Consider the following 19,171-nt stretch of genomic DNA (forward strand, 5'->3'; position numbering starts at 1 on the left):
TGTCAGTTCTGTGAAATTCAGACATCTGAGGCAGGAGGATCAACACAAATTCAAGACTAGCCTATATTGCATAGTAGTAGGTGAGTGTGAGTGTTTCAACTCTGGATTTGAAAAGATATCCTGACTTATCAGGAAGCCAGTCTATACTTAGGACCACAATAGGACAGCTCAGCCCTGGAGGGAAAGGTGCTCTGACTTGTCGGAAAGTCAGGCTGCCTGAAGTTGGGGTGCCATGTGGGGATGGTTTCCCTGCAGGGTATAGCAATCCTGCTTCTCTCCTAGAGAACTATTATAGCTGAGCTCTGATCTGTTCCACTAAGGGAAAAAGTCCTAGCAGAACTATCAGCTTCTTTTTCTGTGGCCCAAGCTATAATTTCTTCTGCTACATTCTACTAAAGGGAAACCCCTATAGAAGTGTAGAATCTCCTCCTGTTCCAGTTATTTTTTCTGTTCAGCCTTGCTCAGGCCCCCAACCCCCTAAGGGAACGTCTCAGCAAGGTTTTTCTGTTCAGATCCCTAAGTGACATCCAAGCCAGGTTCTTCTATTCTGTACCATTGAACCCAAGGCTTTAAAAAAAAAAATGATTTGGGAAGGAGGAATCCAGGTTTTGCCAGGGTGGTAATGAACAGTTCCCCCAACTGAACAGACAGAAGGGCTTATATAAGGCTTCTTAGGGGCAGGGTTTTCTCAGGGAGAAGTTTTTCTGCTCAGGGATTGCTTAATTTAGTTAGTCAGGGCCAGAGATGTCTCTACCTTTTTAGCTTGTTGACTCTAATCTTAGGGCCAATCTTATTTCTTTACTGGCTCTGATTCTGTGACAAAGTATGTTTCTTCGACACTGGTTTCAGAGTCAGGGAGTGTTTCTTTGGTTCTGGGTTCAGGAATAGGGTGTTTCTTTCACTGGCTCTGGGTTCAGAGTTAGGGTGCTCATTTATTGGCTGTTTTTTCTTGGCTGACCCTTTTATGCCTACAATAGTGAGTTCCAAGTTAGCCTTGGCAATGGAATGAAGTCCTTCTCAAAACCCAATCTCCCAAATAAAACAGGCAGGTTTCTAGACCTCAAGTCTGTATTTAGTACTAAATCCTTATTTAGTAATCTGATTTGGGGTTGTGAATCTTTATGATTATAGTATTCCTTGGTTTCAACTCTTTAGGTATAACACATCATTCTCTGAGCTTATTGTCTTAGTTTCTATTACTGTGAAGAGACCACGACCAAAGAAAAACATTTAATTGAGTGGTTTACAGTTCAGAGGTTCAGTCCATTATCATCATGGTAGGCCACCGTGGCTTGCAGGCAGACATCCTGCTGGAGAGGGAATTGAAAATTCTACATCTCTGCAGGCAACAGGAAGTGAACTGTCTCACTGGGTGTAGCTAGAGCATAGGAGACCTCAAAGCCCTTCCACACTTTAACATACTTCCTCCAAAAAGGCCACATATCCAACCTACTAATAGTGTCTCCAATGAGCTTATGGGGCCAGTTGCATTGAAACTACCACACTTATGAAATATGCTCCTTGATAAAGTGGACAAGCTTGCTCTTTTGAGCATTAAACAACTTGATCTCTGAGATGTTGTCTATGGTGTCTGAGTGTTGGACTGACAGTGTTGTAGTAATAAATAGGCTTCTGGAAGTCTTCTAAATATCTCCTTTAATAACAAAAGTTCTTCAAGGAAATCGTCAAGATAAATTAAGTTATTGCTGTAGAAAGTTCATGGCAATTTAAGCTGCCATTTTTTCCTTTTTCTTTTGAGAAATAAGTAGAATAAACAGACACAGATGAACTGCATGTCCTTTCATTCTGTCTATGAGACTTTGCCTTCCTAATACATAACACATACGCAAATTTTAGTAGCTGGCATAATTTCTGTATGGCCCATTTATTAAGTACTTTTGTGGAATAGTATGCTAATGTTTAACATCACTTATTTATTAGAATATTATCAACATTAAGTAAATTTAAATATTGCTATAATTCTGAAGTCTCAACATAAGCATTTTTATTTTTCTTTCTGTTCTACATTAATTCCTCTAAGAACACATTTCTTATTTTAATCAGTGTATATAAATGTAATACTTTGTCAAACACTTCTGAGTTGTATTTGGTGTTATAATAAGTGTTTATAAGAGGATCTATATGAAATACATTGTTGCTTTGCTTTAGGGAATATGCTTTTAGCTTATTAAACTTACTTGAACTATAGTAACACTGTTTGTAGTGAATGCTGTTCAGTAGCGGTTGATACTTATCCCTAGATAGTCCCAGTGTTGCTCTGACATTGCTGCTACAGTACATTGATGGTTTATTCTTACATCTCTGGAGATTATTACTTTTATTAGTGTTGAGTCAAGAAAGCAATGTATCTTTTAATTTTGTTCCTTTGTAGTTTTCTTTTGCCAAAATATTTTAAAATACCGTTTAAAATCTTATTTATGTGGAAGGACTTTTAAAGGAAACTGCCACATTTGAAAGTGGAAACTTTCTGTGATAAAAATATTATAGTATATATTGATATATGTACATATAAAATAAAAGTTGCTTTTAGTGTGTATTCTCAGAGTTTCCAATATTTTTTAAAACTTCGGTGTGACTTTTAAAGATAGAGTCACATTAGTGACTAGCTTTTCCATTACTAATAGTTTTTATTAGGTGTGGAAATGCATATTGTATTTACAATGTATTTAATAACTAAATGATTATTCACGTTTTAGTGTGCCAAGAAGTAGGAGAAAAAAATGATATATCTGTCTTATGGGTGAAGAAGTAGGAATATATAGTGATCAAGGATCCCTTTGTCACTTAAGCATAAATTTGATTTTTTTTTTCTTTTTAAAACAGTCCTCCAAAAGATTGACTCTTACAAGTAAATTTTTGGTAGGATAACCATGTGCTTCAGTTTGCTATAGGCAATCCATTTTATGCCAACTGACTTTAATTATATGTCCAATTTTATTCCCCAAGTTACCTCATTAGTAAACTACATGGTCATTCTTATCGATTACTTTAAAGGCATATTGTTTGGTTCCTTCAGAAAAATTGTAAACATGTTAATTTATATCTGGGATATATTTAAATCATAACTTTAAAAATTGCCTTGATGCTTTTTCTTCCTTACGATATATTGATGTTGCCAGCTATCCTGCAGGAAGAGGTTCTATAGTAGTGTGCTTAAACCCTGATGAATGCTGTGTGACAGATGATAAGTAATAAAAGTTATAGGTTTTCACCAGACAAATATTGGAGATAAAATAAGATGTTTTAGCTTTTAAATGTGATGTTTCAACTTCTCCCAAAGTTTGATATGAAATCTTTTCATTTTAAATAAGTTTTAGATATGATTATGTTTTATTTTAAGTTTTTGTAACTTGTAAAATTAGACAGTATCTTTTTATAAGCCTGTAAGAAAAATATGATATCTTAGTTCTCATATTAGAAGCGCTAGTGTTTTATTCATTTCTGCTTAATATTCTCTCAATCTCGATGAGAATTTGTTATTCTCTTAGAATCCCAGTCAATTTATTTTACAGCCAAACATAGTTTAAAGATTACTTTTTGGCATTACAAGGGTCAACTGTGACACTGTGTTTTCTGCCAAGAACATGGGATTATCATCAGGCATGCTCTTTCTGGAGCATTTGAAATGACAACCTAATAAAAGCTATGAAATGTAATCTTAAAATGAGAGTTGCACAAGTCCAGATGCAGTCTGCCAGAGGTGGAAAGTGAGGCTTTCTGTTTGTGGTGGGCTATTCCCTATAAAGATTAAATGGGCACCTTGCTTTTTAATGTTGGAATAAGAAGTAGAAAATATAGTCCCAGATTGATGGCTCCTACATGACTTGGCTTTTAGACATTAGATATGTGGGTAATATTATGGTGAAATAATATGTAGGAACAATTCTCGCATGCTTAAATTTGCTTGTGGAAATAAAATACTGTTTTTGGTACTGTATTCTCTTATGTTGGATTTGGGCTGGTAGTTACTTTTTTAATATAAAGTTTTTTTATGTATACATGCATATAAATATAAGTACAATTTCTTTAGTCCACCCAGTGACGTTTGTACGCACATGCTTTAAGGACTGACCACTTGCTGTTTGATAATGTATCAGGGGCCCATCCCTAGGGAAGACCAACTCTTCCTCTTAGCAGTCAGCAGTTGCTTGTAGCCCTTTATCTAGGGGTGAATCCTGTATGATTTTTCTCCACCTTGTCTTTTGATAGTTTAATTTATTTAAATTTTAGCCATCATGTAGTTCACATTGCTGAAATTCTTTGGGTAAGAATTACACTACTCCCGATTTAAATGGCTTGTTAGAACAATTGAAGTATACTCATTAACACCATTTGCAAAACAAAAATATGAATTGTATCAACCTTGTCCTGTTCCTGATTACATGGCCCTGGTGGTGACATTTTCTCTTCATAATAGTCTACAAGCTGTAAGATGAATAAACCCTTCCCTCCCCAAGCTGATTTTGGTGATGTTGTTTACCACAACAATAGAAAGCAGATTAGGAAAGGTAAGAAGTATGTAGGGCAAAGAACAGGTGGAACCACCGAAAGGGCAGTTTCATTTATTCTTAATCTTCTGGCATCCACGTGTGACCGTATTCAGAGTGTATATTCTTTTTTGTTTGTTTTGTTTTTCTGCTCCCTGCCCCCCCCCCCTGACGGTTTTTCTGGAGCTTTTGAGCTTGTCCTGGGAACTAGCTCTTGTAGATCAGGCTGGCCTCGAACACCCAGAGATCTGCCTGTCTCTGTCTTCTGAGTGCTGCGTGCTGGGATTAAAGGTGTGCACCACCACTGTCTGGCCAAAGTGTATATTCTTGACCAAGATTTTATTTCATCCTCAGTATTCATAGTTTCTTGGACCTTCAATACACGTGCATAACCTCTTACTGCTCAAGTGGTTGATCTCAGTCTCAAGGTTAGCTGACCCAAAGTCACACTGTGGGTCGGTGGAACTTGATCAACTCCTGCCCTAATATTCTGTGGTGATGACCAGCCTCTCCTCTGTCATATCCCCACACCTTTCTGATAGATAGGTCTCCAGACCAAGGTATTCTTTTCAGGCATTGATATCTGATGGATCAGACAAGTGGTTTTTGTTTGTCAGTAGTAACTAAGTCATTTCATTAGTAATGGTTACATAACTGAAAAGATAGTGAAAAAGAACATTATATAGCTCACTCTCAGTTTCTAAGAGTTAGGCATTTTGCGGGGGAGGGGGGGTTCTAGGTGGTTCCTGGCTCAGGATCTGCCATGAAGATTTCGTCAAGTTGTCACTTAGAGGCAGTTCCTGAAGGCTTAATTGGGACTAGAAGATCTAATTTTGGTTTTAGTTTCTCATTCTTTGGACTTCAGGTCTGCTCACACTAGGGATGTTTCCTTGATTAAATTAGCAAGAGAGTACTATCAAGATGGAAACTTCATAGACGTGACATGTTGCCCCTCACACTAGTATTGTTGGTCTATTGATGACCATCTTCTTTGTATTGGGGGAGGGGACTATATGCTGATATAGACCAAGACGACACAGAGACCATAAGAGGCTGTTTTAATTCCTGACTACTGCTGTTACTGCTTCTATTAGTTAGGAAGTATTGATTTAGTGGAGCTAGTACTTATGTGAATATTTTCCAGCCTTTTAAAATCACAAGTAGTAAACATACCTTTTATTCATAAACATACCTTTTATTCATTAGGTTTTTTGTTGTTTGTTTGTTTTTCCGAGACAAGGTTTGGAGCCTGTCCTGGAACTTGATCTTGTAGACTGGGCTGGCCTCGAATTCACAGAGATCTGCTTGTCTCCTTTTCCCGAGGTTGGGATTAAAGGCGTTTGCCACCGCCGCCCAATTTAGAGTTTATTTTTATGAGTGTAATCATAGTATGATCTGATAAGAGTCTGTAACTTGGATGATTGACTGTCCTGCACCACCTGTAGACCAGTCTGGCCTTGAACTCAAGAGATCTGCCTTCCACCAAAGGTTTGCACCACAAAGGGCTGTATCTTTGCTCTTTAGAACTCTCGCTTTGCTTTTTGAAGTTTAAATTACTTTTCACACTTTCTTTTTGCATTAGAAACTATTTGATTGCTTTTGGAAGTGCTTTCTTATTGCTTCTGGTTTTAACCAATATCCACTTATCTCAGTCTCAAGAACTGTGTGTGCTGAGAGAGTATCCTCAAGGATTTTTTTGTTAGAAAAATCGAGATTTTGAGAAACTTTGTTAAAGTTCACTGTAATTCTCTTCTTTGCTGCATAGAGTCATGCATAGAATTGCCAGATAGATGGCCATTTGTTAAATGAAAGCACTATCAAGTTTTCTTTATATATAAAACTACATAAAAGTTTTAATTTAATAAGATATTTCAAATGAAATTAAGAAAATCTCACGTAAGAAGGAGAATAGGAAAAAACTGGCATGTAAACTTAAAAAATGCATATCTCTATATCAATTTTCAAGTTAAATTATATGTAACAACAAATTAAGTATTTAAAATATTTATAAACCTATTGAAGTACTACTTTTATAAAATAAGACCAGATATGCTTTCTATTTGATTAGCGTAATTTTAGATTTTATTTCAAGTATGTCAGCTAAATTTTTACTGAAAGAAATTACAAAGGTATTTTAACAATAGTTTTGCACTTTTACCATACATTTAAATGTGCATAATCAAGAGCAATAGTTTTAATGCTGTCATATTTTCTCTTTTCAGAGACAGATGAAGTCAAATTGGGGCTTTATAGAAGAACTTTTGAAACAGTCCATCACTGTTCAGGTATGTAGCTAAAACAAGCCCACATATGACTTCTGCATTTTATAATATAGATTTTACTTACAAAAATAAGCAAACTTAAAATGACTTAAATGACTATTTATTACAAATCTGAGATTCTTTGAGGGGCCAAGTCACAGTAATTCATATTAAATCCTTTAAAGGTTTTTATTTTTAACACAATTTGTCAGTTAAAGGACAAAGATAATTATCTTAGTTGGTGACTTTGAAAGAATGTATTCAAAATAAGTGGGAGATGCTTCTGAGTTATAAGCCGTTCCTTGACTGTATGATAGCAAGCCAGGCGACATGATGAAGGAGATAGTCGGTGGTACTGGAAATGCAGCTCTATCCTCCTCTCAGCGGGAAGGTGACTTGCCTTGCCGAGCAATTTGTCTTACAGGCTGGAATTCTATTCTCACTGATAAGGTCCTCGTTTCTGAGCACTCATTTCATACCTTATCATTTTTCTTTCCGCAGAGCTGTTAATGTAGTGCTTCATGGCCCAGAGGTCAGACTTGAGCTCCTTTAAGATAGTTTTAAATATCCTGTCCATCTCTCTTTCAATATGTTGTAGTTATATAAAGTTCTATAAAGCAAGGAACCCTTTATTGGAGGATATAGTATGAAATAGTTTTTAATTTGGGAAATAAATTGCTTTTCTTTTAATGAAGATTATTTGAAACTTGAAGAGGCATAATAAATAAAAGAAGATGGCTTTGTGTGTGTGTACTTATAGAAGTGATACATCTGACCACTAAGCCATCTCTTTAGACCGAAAAGCTAAATATCTGAAAACTGTAAATGGTTGAAGTTACATGTGCTGTCTGTGTTAACTGTAAGTAAACATAAATGTTTCTAATTATCTTAAAAACCTTATCAGATATGAGCTGGATGTCTCATGGAATTCCAGGGAATTAAGGACTTTAAATGAGAAATGTTTTAATCATTATAGAGAATATTTTTGTTTCAATATTTTCCTATATAATTTTAATTGTCTTTCTGTTTTAAATATATTGATCTAGTAATACTTTATATATATTTTTTTAATTTCTGGAATTAGGAAATTAAGGAGTAGTCATGAAATAAGAAATAGATATTGCATTGGCCGTTGTTATTTGTATTAGTTACTAATTCATTCTTTAGTTTTTTGAATTTCATATATGAATACTATATGTCATCCCCACTTTCAGAGTCTTCTCCACTCAGTTTCATACTAATGATTCCACAGAGCTTTGTTCAATCCAAGCACTGGTAACGTCAGTAAATATAACACAGTTTTTCTAGGAACTGTTCCGACATCTCAGGAATTGACAGCTTCAGTTTCCTAATTAAGTTGTAAATGCTTGAGATTTTCTTCTGGCTTTTTGTTTTGTCTTTTTGTTTTCTCTCTTCCTTTTGTATTTAATAATTTAAAAATTTCTATAAAACTATGAGTTTGGAGAGATTTTGAAGTCTTTACCATAGACTATTCCTTACATCTACATACCCAAATTGGTCCTTAAATGTCAAAAGAAGTCTTAAATTACAGGGAGTCAATGTCCAAAGCGGATAGAGTGTGTGAAGTATTAATTAAAAGCAAACATTCCTACAGAAAGGAGTTTAATGACAAATTCTTTCCTGTTGTCCCTTCTGGAGCACTGCTCTTTATGTTTATATAGTTATAGATAGGTAGTTTATTCTTAAATTGACATGTCTACATAGTAACTAAACTCAAACATTGAATGCTTCATTATCAATGTTTGTCCTATGAAACATGCCCAGGGGCTGGAGAGATGGCTCAGAGGTTAAGAGCACTGCCTGCTCTTCCAAGGGTCCTGAGTTCAATTCCCAGCAACCACATGGTGGCTCACAACCATCTGTAATGGGGTCTGGTGCCCTCTTCTGGCCTGCAGGCATACACACAGACAGAATATTGTATACATAATAAATAAATAAATATTTTGAAAAAAAAAAGAAACATGCCCAAATTTAATATGTTTAGTAATATGCCTAAATTTCAAAATAAGACTGGAAGTCTCTCTCTCTCTCTCTCTCTTTCTCTCTCTCTCTCTTACTCTCACACACACACACAGACACTCTCTCTCTCTCTCTCTCTCTCTCTCTCTCTCTCTCACACACACACACACACACACACACACACACACACACACCAAACACACCCTGAGATAATAGGATATCCACAGGGCCTGTTAAAAATTTAGGAGTTCAGTAGCATGCCATAATACACCAGCCTAGGTTTAAGCCCATGTGGTCTATTTAAAAAATAAAACTAGTCAAGGGGCATAGATTTCCTTACCCTTTTTTGACTGTGTTAAGTAGATTGTAGGCTTAAGACTCAGTAAGTAAAATGTGTCTGTTTAAGGAGTCAGATTGTAAATTTTATTTGTCATGATCTTCAGGAATAAGATTGTAGGCCAACAGTGCTTTTTCTCTTTGGCAAATAGCAAAATGTAATTAATGCTAATGATAGTCTTGTGCTGGTAATCCTATGCTGTGATCTTATTTGTGTTTACGTTTTACCTATAAGAGATGTAGGCTTGGAAGGGTTAAGCAGCTTATGTAGGTTTGGCCAGCTAGCTAGGAAGTGTTGGGATTGAGATTTGAATCTTCACATGTAGTTTATAGATAGATGTGGAAAACACATCTGTGTTCTGCAGTATTGTTATTTCCCTCTGCAGAATGTGATGAGGAACTACAGTTAAAGAAATGACTAAACTCAAGTATTCTTACATATTTTCAGGTTATAAGTCTGTCTTGTGGTTATGAACTTGAGTCTACCAATTTCTCTATTCCTATCGTGTCATATATTCTTGCCTTAACCATCTGGACCTGAACATTGACGAGCCTCTTTTATCTGTAATTTAGCTGATACACAGTACTTTTTCTTTTTAAAAATTAACCTTCCTCTTTTTTCCATTTTAAAGAGGTTTACTTTTTATTCATGTAATATTTTTGTGTGAGTTTCTGTGTACTGTGTACATGGAGGTGCCCATAGAGGCCAGAGACTATTGTATCCCCTAGGACTGGAGTTGTAAGCAGTTTGAGCTGCCTTCTGCTAATGTTGGGAACTGAACCCAGGTCTTCTGCTAGAGAAGTGTGTGTTCTTACCCACTCAGTGATCTCTCCATCCCCAAACACAAACTTTTTAAGAGTATTTTTTTAAATATGTTAAATAGTTTAGAATAAGGCAATAGTTGATATATAGAATGTAAAAATATAGAGTAATATAACAAATGATCTATAATTGGTTTGTGAGCTTTGACAAAAATATATTTTATATATCACATTCATCTGACTCACTTACTTTTCTTCCAGAACAAGAAATAATATTTTGAAGCATTTTATTTGAATATATAGACACTAAAGGGCAATATTTTTCTAACTTCATAAAGTAAAACGGTCTCCTAAAATGCTATATTTAATTTCTTCACAGTTGTATATAGGACGAAGAATATAGGCTTTGGCCTTCAAAAGAATGTAGATCAAATTTGTATGTAACTCAGCTCAGTGTCATGCTGTAAGCATCAGTATGAGCTTAGGTCTAGATTTGCTTTCATAATATAAAGTCAGAATGTTAGTAATGAACCCATTGGTTAAATGAGTGTGCAGGTACTTAGTAGAAATAGTCTTAGACTTTGTCTTTGATTCATTTCTGAAACATTTATTTTTTTTTCTTTAGGTTTCTAAGGTCAGTTTTCAAACATCTACTCTGTTGTAGGTAACTGAATTACAAAGTTTCCATTATCTAATGCTAATGATCTCTAAAACAAGCTTTTGTTTCTCTTATGTCAGGTCAGACCCTGTATTCTGAAGATTGAAAATAGTCATGATTTGGTGATACATACTCATATTCTTTTTAGTGGTCTGGATTTCAGTACATTATCAAATGATAGGATGTTATTAGAGCTACCTATCTTTTATAACTTCGATTTTATTTTTCTTTGTTTAGGATAGTATACTAGAAGAACAGTTACGAATGTATCTTCACTGTTGTTTGACACTTTGTGATTTCTGGGAGCCAAATACTTCAATTGTGACCATTCTGTGGGAATATTATAGTAAGAACCTGGTAAGTAAATAGAATATGAATTTACTCTAGAAATTTGAAATTTGCTTATGATATTTGTGGAACATTTTATGATTTAATTATGAGAACTGAATTTTTTAAAATACTAATTTTTGTTTGGAGTAGAATGTAGCTTGTATGTGGTTTCATCTTTTTCAAACATTGTCTGTAGAGAGCTGGCATAAAGAATCAGATTTGGTGTTTCTTTTCCCTAGAATGGTTAAGCAGAGTAACTAGAAGTATGGGATTATACAAATGACTCATCCTGATTTATAAAGTTAAAATAATTTTTAAACTTAAGCATAATTTATTGTTTGTCTATGAGTATTTTGCCTGCATATATGCTTGTGCACTCTGTGTGTATATGTGTGTGTGCGCAGTATATTCAGAGGATTCAGAGGCCTAAAGAGGATGTCAGATTCCCTGGAACTGGTGTTACAGTTGTCTGTGAGTCACCATGTGGGTGCTGGAATTGAACTTGTGTCCTTTGGAATAGCAGCCAGTGCTCTTGACCACTGGGCCGTCTCTACAACTCTCCTCACTTCTTACTATTTTGTAACTAAACAAGAAATTGGATTTAGAAGGCAGGTAAGAATTAGGAAAATAAGAAATTTGAAGGCATTTAAAGAGCTTAGTTACTTTTGTGAGTGAGAAGAGGAGGTTTAGGATGTTTGAATTTCTCAGGATAGAAAATGGTAATGGAAGGTATTCCAGAAATACTAAATTTTTATTTTTACATAAAACTTATTGAGAAAATTTTATGTGAGATATGTAGGCTGGCTGAAGAAATGCAAAGACCTGAGACAGAAGTGCAGTGTTCAGTCTGTGAACATCCAAACTTTGATGAAGTTCAGGTCATGAAGAACACTATAAAGATAAGCATAATGGCAAAGTGGTCTACTGTACAGGGGCGGGTAAACTGGACTGGTTTAGAGGTGGATACTAATGAACTGGCTCTCTGTGTGAACATTTGCAGCAGGAAAGTGCCCACCAGGCAAAGGCATTAAAGTCCTCGAATAGAAAGCCAAATCAAAGAAGGGAAGAAAAGGACAGTGTAGGAAATAAATAATTGAGAAGATGCAAGAGTAGTCTTATATATAGCTTTTACAAAAAAAAAAAAATGGGTTATATAAAAAAAAACTGGAGAAAAGAATCTGATGTATATACATAACAGAGTTTATTCAGCCATAAGGAATAACAAAATTTTGTAATTTTGAGGAAACTGGAAAAAACCTGCCATGATCATGTTAAGTGAAATAAGCCAGCTTTAGATGTCTCCTATGTTCTATCATACAAGGCATCTAAACTTATGAAAAGCAAGGCATTTAAGTAAAATGGGAGTTCTAGGGATGGCCACAGCGACTAGACAGGGGGAAAAGAGGACAATAGGGGGAATGAGTATAGGCTTAAATGTGTATGGTGGTTTAATGAGAAATATCTTCCATATTCTCAGCCATTTGAGTATTTGTTTTCTAGTTGATAGCTGTTTGGGTAGGTATAGGATAGGGCCTTGCTGGAGGAAGTTTGTCACTAGGGACAGGCTTTGAGATTTCAAAGACAAGAGCCATTCCCAGTTCTCTTTAATTCCTGTTTGTGGTTCAAGCTGTTAGTGCCCAGTGCCTATGCCAGGCACCATGTTTGCTTGCTGTCCCACTTGTCTACTGTGGTAGGTTCTTAGCCGTCTAGAGCAATGGTTCTCAACCTTCTTAATGCTGGGACCCTTTAATACAGTTTCTCATGTTGTGGTGCCTTACAACCATAACATTATTTTTGTTGCTACTAAATAACTATAATTTTGCTACTGTTATGAGTTGTAATTAAATATCTGCATTTCTCTATGGCCAGACAACTCCTATAAAAGGGTTGTTGTAATCACAAAGGTTTTGTGACACACAGGTTGAGAACCACTGCTCTAAAACCGTAAGTCAAATAAATCCCACAAGTTGTCTTGAGCTTGGTTTTTTATTATAGCAACAGAAAAGTGATACAACATGCTGTATGTGTATTAAAATGTCATAAAGAAATCCATTATTTTGTATATTGAGTATGTATTATGTTTTTTATCCAAAATATTAACTGACATAACAGAAACCTTCAGAAAAATGGAATAGTTTTTAAGGGTCATTCATAACATCTATGGCCAGACCAACTGCTAAAAACACATTTTGGGGAAAATATAAGACTCAGAGAGCTCTTCTGTTCTCTCTTTGTATGTTTTTTTTTTCTTATTCTGCGTTATATGTGATAATTACAGTCCAATAAAGGCTTATTTATGATTACAGTGGAACAAGCTTTTATGGGCTAATTAGTATTTTCAGCTTTCACTTTTATTTACTAGGAAGCTTATCTATAACAGCTATGTTGTGCTTTTTTTTAAATTTTTATTTAGAATAGCTCCTTCAGTATTTCTTGGCTTCCTTTGAAAGGCCTCACTAATATCATCAAGTCACCCTTGTCACTGCTCACCATGGTGAGGACCTGCTGTTGTGATAAACAAGACCCTGACCTGTACAAATCAAGCAGCAGTTATACCATTTTTCTTTGCATTTTGGCAAAAGTCGTTAAGAAAGCAATGAAGAACAATGGCCCTCATCCTTGGAAACAAGTTAAAGGAAGGTATGTGTTCTATAGTATCTTTTTTTCATAAGTGTTTACTAGTACATTTGGAAGTTTTGCTATTCATATGTTTAAGTTGTGGTTAGTCTTTGCACATTTAAAATATATTCCTTAACCTAAAAATTAAAATGAAATTTATGCCCGAGCAATGCTGAAGCGTGCATGGGCAGCCAGTATTATGGCAGTTCTATTGAACTTGTCCATACTGGGTTTCAGGGCCTAAGGTGATGAGGACAAAGGACCATGTCTCTTCCTCAAGAGGACACCAGATCTCATTACAGATGGTTGTGAGCCACCATGTGCTTGTTGGGAATTGAACTCAGGATCTTTGGAAGAGCAGACAGTACTCTTAACCGCTGAATCATCTCTCCAGCCCCAAATTTTTTTGTCTTGCCAGTTTGTTATAATGAACAAACTTAATATCCATAAATTAGAGGGTTTCAGTTTCTTATTCGTATAATCACTACTGAAGATTGGAATTTTAAAATACCAGAGTATTAGCAACAGTTTTGACCACAATTAACTGTAATGTTACATAATCCTTTGCTCTGGTTTATTAAAAGTAATAGAATTTTTTGTTTAACTTAAAAAAAATCTTTTCATGTTACATTGGTAGCTGTTAGGTTCATTGTTTAAATTTTTTGTATTTTTTTTTTTGTCAGTGCTGCTTCCTTAAATGAGACTAGAACCTAGAAGATCTAGTTTGGTTCTCTCTCTCTCTCTCTCTCTCTCTCTCTCTCTCTCTCTCTCTCTCTCTCTCTCTCTGTGTGTGTGTGTGTGTGTGGTCTGCTTTTGAGTTTTCTTTGTTTAATGGATCTACTTGTATTTCATTTTCAACTTCCATGACTACGTGGAAACCCCCTTTTAATGCCTTTGTCATGAAGTATATCTCCATCTGGTACTTCCTCATCTTGTTTGGTAAAAACTTTGGGAAAGAAAATATTTAATGAGGTGAATGTGATAGTGTACCCCTCCCACACTTGGACGGTTGAAGTAGGAGAATTGTTACTCAAGATCATCCTAGGGTACATAGAGTTCAGGACCAGCAAGACTTATCAAACTTAAACATTTCTATAAAAATATAATACTCATGGCTCCATTAATTAATTACTGTAAATCACTTAATAACATTAATAGTGCAATACTGTGTATTAACCACTATATTGGGGATAGGAAAGAAAGGAAAGAAAGAAAGAAAAGTAAAGAAATATTTACTTTGTAGCTCATATTAGCTCTTATGTACATTCAGTCTCAGTGTGCTTTAATTTTCTATGGTCTTAACAACCATGTGTACAAACTACAAAACTTAGCAATCCATGAGTAGGAAATCAAGATGAAATGCTTTCCAATTCTAAGCACTTAAGTGAGAAATGTGCATTAGTGTTAGATTATATTGTTAAGTAGTTTTGATGAAAGATGAAATTTAGTAATGGCTGATTTAGATATTTGAGCACTCTTATTTTTCTTTATGTTGATAAAAAATAGCCTAGCTACTTGAATTTTCGTAAGGTACAAAATAAAACTAGGATTTTCTGAAGGGTAGAGGGAAACTAGTTAAGAAAAGTTCTGAAAAATTGTTCAGTTAAAATTTCTATAAGAACATATGAAATTGTACTTAAAAGAGTGCTGTTGCTGTGACTAATGCCTGAGGTAATCAGTTTTTAAATAGGAAAGGGTTGTTTTGACTTTGGGCTTTAGAGTTTCAGTCCAACTCTGTTGCTTTGGTTGAGGCAGCATATCCTGCTGAGAGCATATGCCAGAGACAAACTCACTTACCTTGTTGCCAGGGAACAGAAATAAAAAGTGTGACAGTGGACTCATGTCTCTGTGAAGTGCTCCCATTCTACTCAGCCTCTATCCTAAAGATGCAACTACCTCTTGTTGCACTTTACTATTGAACAAACTCAAGACTTATGTGGACTCTTTGAAATCCAAGCTGTAACATTTAGTCTGTCCTGTTTGCCAAGAAGTAAGGAAACGATGGAATCAAAGGCAAAGTCTATGTACCATAGGAAAAGCTGAATCTATATTCAACTGTAATGGTTTTCTATGTCAGTGGGCAGTGGGAAGTAGAAATAGTAATTAATAAGGTAAAGAGTTAACTAAAACTTAGCTTGGATAAAGGATAGGGGTTTGTCGGGGGGCACCTTTTTTGGGGTGACTTCTGCCACCATCCTAGCCCAGGTAGCTTTGTACCTTCCAGGGTGGGACCCTGAGGATTAGAAATGTGAAGTAGGAGGAAGAGAGGTGAATAGAAACACAGATATACAAGACAGTGAGCGCAAGTCAGCAAATACTGGATGCTGAATTTCTTCCTGAGTTTTCAGTTTGCCTACTTTTATTTTCCATATACTTTTATGCCCTAATAAAAAAGGGAAGGAAGAAGACAAAAGGCTGCTTTAACATGATACAAAGGACACCCAGAATGGTTACTTGCTCCAAAACTTGAGATCCAAAGCCATTAATTCCAGAGGAAAGTATTTGATGTTTGGGCAGTGAGCTCACCCTAGATCAAGTATCCTGCCGGCAATCACTAAGTCAGACTACCTATTTCAAAAGACAGAGCAGAAGTATGCTTGAATTCTCTGACCTTTGATCAGGGTGGAGCAGATCTACCTCTATGAGTCATCTTAATGTCCAGAACATCAAATAATATCACACCATGGTAGGTCAGGGTGTGTAGCCACACCGGTTGTCAACAACTTTGAGAGAGCAAAATAAGCTCAAGCTCTCTGACTTTCAGACAAGGTGGAATAGACTCACATTTTTGGGTCTCCACAGGAGTTAGAATCTTGTCATTTGTGTGGGTAGATAGAGAGGCTGGCATGATCATAACCCTTGAGAGGTACATACAGTAGATCCCTAGCTGACTAGCTAGATTAGCTGAAAATAGAAACTATTCAGTGAGAGGCACTATTTCAAAGTGGGGTCCATTTGAGGACGATACCTAATGCTAACCTCAGGCCTCCATATGTATGTTTTAACAAACACCTGCATATGTGTACACATAACCATGTATACATGTATATACAACAAAAATAATTAGCTGTATCTTATAATGATGCTGTATCATAAATATTAGAGGAAAGCATTTTTAAATGATAGATTTTAGTTAATGAAATAATCATACTAATTTTCATATTTTATAGAATATATTCTAAGTTTCATCAAAAAAGGATGGAAGAACTAACTGAAGTTGGCCTCCAGAACTTTTTCTGTCTTTTTCTGCTGTTAGCAGCTGTTGCAGAGATAGAAGATGTAGCAAGCCATGTTTTAGACCTCCTTCGTTTCCTCAAGCCTGTCTCCACGTCATCTCATAGAGCCCTTGTTTGGAAGGGTCAGATGGCATTCCTCCTGATGTATGCACAGAAAAATCTGGACATTGGCGTTTGGGCCGAGAAATTGTCATGTGAGTTCCAAGAGAAAGCAAAGGAATTCTTGGTTTCTAAGAATGATGAAATGGTTCAGAGACATACACTATGGACACTTCTTTCCATTTATATTGATGGTGTTCAAGAAGTATTTGAGACCAGCTGTTGCTTATATCCTTCTCATGAGCATCTTCTCAATGATGGATTTAGCATGTTACTGCGAGCCTGTCGAGAATCTGAACTTTTAACAGTGCTGAACTTTCTACAAGCTGTTCTGGCCAGAATCAGGTATGTTTCCAATGAAGTATAGTACTAATGAGCTTCACTTTGGGCATACTTAGATACATACAAGTAGATGAAAGGGCTTAGTTTTCCACTACGTTGGCAGAAATCATTAGTTTTCAAACAGTAGTTCTTCACAAGAAATCTTTTATTGAGACACAGCAACAACAGTGAAGTGAGAGCAGCCCTCTTGTGATTCTAGAACCTTGTATTTAGACCTTCCATCTGTGCTGGCTCTGAAAAGTGTGTGATTACCAAAAGAGGTGTGCTATTCTGAACAAGACCTTAAGTTCAACTTTGAGGTGACTTTTATGGAAGCTCATGGAATTTTGTTCCCATACGGGACTTGGGCTATCGTGTATTACTTTATTTAATTTAATATTTATTGTTATTATTTGAGAGAGAGTGTGTGTGATGCATGGATGTGAATGAGCATGCACATTCTTTGACATATATATGGGGGGGGTCACAGCATAACTTTTAAGAGTCATTTTCTCTGTCCTTCCACTGCACAATCTGTATGTCAAATTCAGGTTATCAGGTTTGCACAATAAAGAAAGACTTTTACCTGGAAGCCATCTCTCCACCTTCCATATTGTACTATTATTTTAAACAGTGTCTTTAAGTTGTAGCTGAAAGATTATTTGTAATCGTAAAACTGCTTAAAATATTTCCTTCCGTGTCTGTATATTCTGAAATTAATGTGTTGGTTTGAACAAATAGCATATACAAGGCTTATGTTTTTAGGTCCATACTAATTGTACAGATGTATTAATTTACAGATGTACTGAGAACATGTCTTAATGATGGATACAAACTGTAGTTATAATACTTGTTGAATTATGGCCATTTTGTAAGTTTTACTTTTTGAGTATGTGGGGGTCTTTTTTTTTTTTTTAATGTTTTTGTTTTGGGGTTTTTCGAGACAGGATTTTTTTCTCTGTATCATGAATGTACGGGAAATCACTCTGTAGACCAGGCCGACCTCAAATTCAGAGATATGCTTCCCTCTGCCTCCCTAGTGCTGGGATTAAAGGTATGAACCACCAGGTCCAGTTAAGTATATGTTCCTCAGTAAGTGAAATTTATCACTCTATAGTCACAGATGCTGAAAAGTTGATGAGAACTTGTATGTAGAAGTAGGGTTTGGGAGGGCAGAGAGATGGCTTAGTAGTCGAGAGCACATGTTGCTCCTGCAGAGGACTAGAGACACATGGAAGTCCAGCTCCAGGTGACTTCATACCCTCTTCTGGACATCTCGGGCACCTGCATTCACATATGCACACATTTGATATCTGTAGATAATGTAAAAACTGCATTCTTTCTGATACTACTTTAAAAAGTTTAGTTTACAAGATTTTAAATATACAATACCAGTTTATAGCTTCCTTAATTTTCTTTATCCTAATTTATGTAAGTTTTTAATCGCCACTAGTTTTTATATGTATGTGCTTAAGCAGAAGTTTTCATTAGTAGTTCTTTCCTTGCCTCACCAGTGTTAAGAATATTCAGGTAAGAATGTTACAACATGCTCAGATATTTTGATGCGTTTAATTATGGATCTTTGCATAAAAATGTTTTTGGAGTCACATTTTATTAACAAAGACTCATTTCATTTTCTTTATTGATTTTTTTTTTTTTTAGTAAATAATGAGAGTCATTTTTTTTTTTTTTTGCTTTCTAGCCTAACTGGAAAATTCTTATTCTAGTTTTAGTTTGTCTAAATATGTCTTTCTAATGTAAAAACCAAGAAAGAGGAGGGTACTTTTCTGAACTGTCTTGGTAATTGGAACTGTCGTCCTTGTAAGATTTAAAAATATAGGGGTAAAGAAGGAAGGGAAGAGGCATACATCTTGAAGAGGCAGTCATAGAAAGAAAGTAGCATAATCAATTTATTTTTCTTCTTTTCTTTTGAAGATTGGTAAATACCTTCTAATCGTAAATAATTTTGTTTTTAATAGATTTTGGGGGTTGGTGGATTAAGACAGAGTCTAGGCTGGGATGACCTCAAACTCATTATGTAGCTAAGGCTGGCCTGGTTTA

At 35.6% G+C, this 19,171-nt stretch overlaps 1 protein-coding gene across 1 annotated transcript in view; it reads left to right on the forward strand.

Moving 5' to 3' along the window:
- Positions 1 to 19,171, forward strand: part of Mms22l (MMS22 like, DNA repair protein) — a 105,138-nt gene that overhangs the window by 20,589 nt on the left and 65,378 nt on the right. The window contains exons 11-14 of the mRNA XM_050144948.1: positions 6,731 to 6,793; positions 10,743 to 10,862; positions 13,249 to 13,475; positions 16,625 to 17,134. Coding sequence (XP_050000905.1) covers positions 6,731 to 6,793; positions 10,743 to 10,862; positions 13,249 to 13,475; positions 16,625 to 17,134 — 920 coding nt within the window. The remainder of the gene's footprint in view (positions 1 to 6,730; positions 6,794 to 10,742; positions 10,863 to 13,248; positions 13,476 to 16,624; positions 17,135 to 19,171) is intronic.

Source organism: Alexandromys fortis, unplaced genomic scaffold (genome assembly GCF_014885135.2).
Source record: "Alexandromys fortis isolate MF-2015 unplaced genomic scaffold, M_Fortis_MF-2015_v1.1 scaffold_2_1_26212458, whole genome shotgun sequence".
NCBI classification, from domain to species: Eukaryota; Metazoa; Chordata; class Mammalia; order Rodentia; family Cricetidae; genus Alexandromys; species Alexandromys fortis.